Source organism: Nanorana parkeri, unplaced genomic scaffold (genome assembly GCF_000935625.1).
Source record: "Nanorana parkeri isolate BGI_ZX_2015 unplaced genomic scaffold, ASM93562v1 scaffold311, whole genome shotgun sequence".
NCBI lineage: Eukaryota > Metazoa > Chordata > Amphibia > Anura > Dicroglossidae > Nanorana > Nanorana parkeri.
The window spans coordinates 854404-856999 of record NW_017306579.1 but is presented as its reverse complement, the minus strand read 5'-3'; the positions used below and the strand labels follow the sequence as shown (position 1 = coordinate 856999).

Here is a 2596-nt window from a genome sequence, read left to right as displayed (position 1 = left end):
TATATATATATATATATATATACTGGCTGTAGAAAATAAATACTATTACATATACATTATTAATTTTTATGCTTGTATTAAATTAAATTATTGCCATGGAAGTCGGTTGATCTACAAATGAGTAATTTTTATCCTTCTAATACCCAGGTAAATTCAGAGTGAGAATAATCCTTGTAAACAACTGACCACCTATATTTCTAATTCAGCCAACAAACACACAAGCAGTAGCAGTAAGACAAATCCTGCATGCTTACCTTTTTTCCTGCATCTTCCTGCAAGAGAAGAAATAAAAAGAAGAATTAAATTATAAACTATTAGATATTGTTTTGGACTATAACAATGATCATTATATTTAGCATAAATGCAGTGTATTTTATCATTGTCTAATTACCCCTTCATCATCATCATAATCGCTAGCACACCACACTGCGGAGGCGCAGAGGACTAATAACACGACTACTCTCATCAATTTAGCCATGCTTAGTTGTAATAGTCAATGAGAATGTGAACTTTTCCTCTTATAGCTCAATAGCCATATCATGTGACTTCTATCTTTCCTCTCATAGGATGACCATTGCACAAAAATGTGTTAATGGGTAATCTGTTCGCCTGCCCTGTTTACTGGAATTCTGAGTTTGGAAGTGGAGGTGGATTGTGCCAGTGGTCATTGCTCAAGAAAGAGCTTATGTACAATAAGTTCTGTTATTTCAAATGGTTTGGCTTTTCAGGTTCCGATGCCATCCCTCTCCCCCCAGCTTGCTCAGTAGATAATGAATCAGTATTAAACCCATAAGTTTTCAATGAGCAAGCAGGTGACACAAGAAGCTGTAAATCTGAACTAGGAAGGGCTTATCAGTTGAGCTGTGTTTTTCTACACATTATCACACATGTATGGTGTGAGCAAGATGATAAAGATAAAAAACAATTGTTTTCTAGGTTCCCTGTTCACATTACATATGTGCGTTGGTGTGCAGAAAAACAGAGCTCAATGGACAAAGTGTTAACAAGCCTTAAGGCCCCATTCACACCATAGTATTCCCATGTGCTTTGACATATGTTCATGGAACGCATCAAAAAATCTAAACACGCTTGTGATGTCATTACTAGTTAATGACACCCCAAATCCAGTTGGGGCAAATGCACAGTTTTCCTGTGCATTTGCACGCGTTTTAGCGCGCATGAAAGCGTGGTATAAAAAGCAGAACCCATATCACAGATTTTGCTACATGCACCAATTTTCTTGCTTTTGGGGATGTGCACCAAATGCAGGAAACATAGATAGTCCATGGTCCCATCGCTCTCCTGACCGCGTAAATCCCTTTAAGAATTGAGTGCTGCGGTAGTCAGTGGGTGGCAGCCGTAACAATCGTGAGCGGAAGCAGAGACACTGGCACTCCAAATTTGCAAAATACGTCTATTTATTGACGTGCATCGTGGTAGAAAACAACGAACGTTTCGTGGTCACAAAGGATCCCCTTCATCAGGTAAAACATAAATGCAGGAAACAAATACGTTCATGCAACGCCATGGTGTGAATGGGGACTTAGGCTACGATAAAGTATTAATGTATAAAAGTATATGCTAACAGAAACACTTTCTGTTACCTTGTTACTTTAATTAAATTTAAACTGCAGAAATTCCCACTAGAAGCAAATTTTTTATGGGTGTCAAGATATTTGTCTTTTTATAGCACACTGTTCATGCATCAGCCCCTAAGGCTGGCTTTACATGGTATATGGTATATTGTAAAACATGCCTTGTACCTCATTACCACAATGCATGATAATGCAGGGTTGGCGTACCAATGCACTTTGCAAAGCACCCAAATGCACATGCATTGCTTAGCACCACAACATTCAAATGGTAACCATCTATGCATTGTGGTGTGGTGCATTGAAATAAATGTACAGGTAATTTTTCTTTTTATTTGTTCACTGGTAACTCATTTGAAATGAAAATACCAAACACGAGCGATACACCTCACATTACCATGCATAACGCAATATGACAGAATGCATCAGTGTAAAGGGTGCCTATGTGACATTCTAAGCTGTCACTTGTGAATATGTAAGGGTTAATTCATCTCACTCTTGCATAGTAAAACTTGTTAGATGCAGCAAATATGTCCCCCCCTGGAGAGACCCAACATGCACCTGCATACTAGAGTTTCAGACTTGCAACTTCCTAGCAACAAGTTAAACCTCACTTGACAGTAAAGGAGCAGCGATGGAGCGACACTTGGTCAGTGAGGAATTGACCCATTTGGGACACTTTATTAGTCTCTCTCCAGACTCAACAATCTGTTCCTGGTGACAACTCATCAGAAAAATTTGATTTTGATGAATAATATGGCATGGTCCTTAACACTCTGCTAAAGCCACTTGGAAACAATGTTTTACTACATGTGGTTGTTAGGTCAAGCACAAAGCCATTATATTTTAACATTTACATTTTGGTACACTATTTAAAATATAATTGCTCTGTTTTCCGCCAGCCAAATACACTTTAAAAATGGCAAACGTATGAGGATGCTGAAAGAACAGAAAAGCAATAGGTATAGAAAAGGAGACTAAATCTGTATTAATCCATCTAGGGT

The 2596-nt window shown here is 38.1% G+C and overlaps 1 protein-coding gene across 1 annotated transcript in view; it reads right to left on the bottom strand.

Moving 5' to 3' along the window:
- Positions 1-469, bottom strand: part of FGB (fibrinogen beta chain) — an 11242-nt gene extending 10773 nt beyond the window's left edge. Inside the window, exon 1 of the mRNA XM_018557935.1 lies at positions 392-469. Within this exon, the coding sequence (XP_018413437.1) occupies positions 392-466 (75 nt within the window). The 5' untranslated portion in view covers positions 467-469. The remainder of the gene's footprint in view (positions 1-391) is intronic.
- Between the last annotated feature and the right edge of the window lie 2127 nt (positions 470-2596).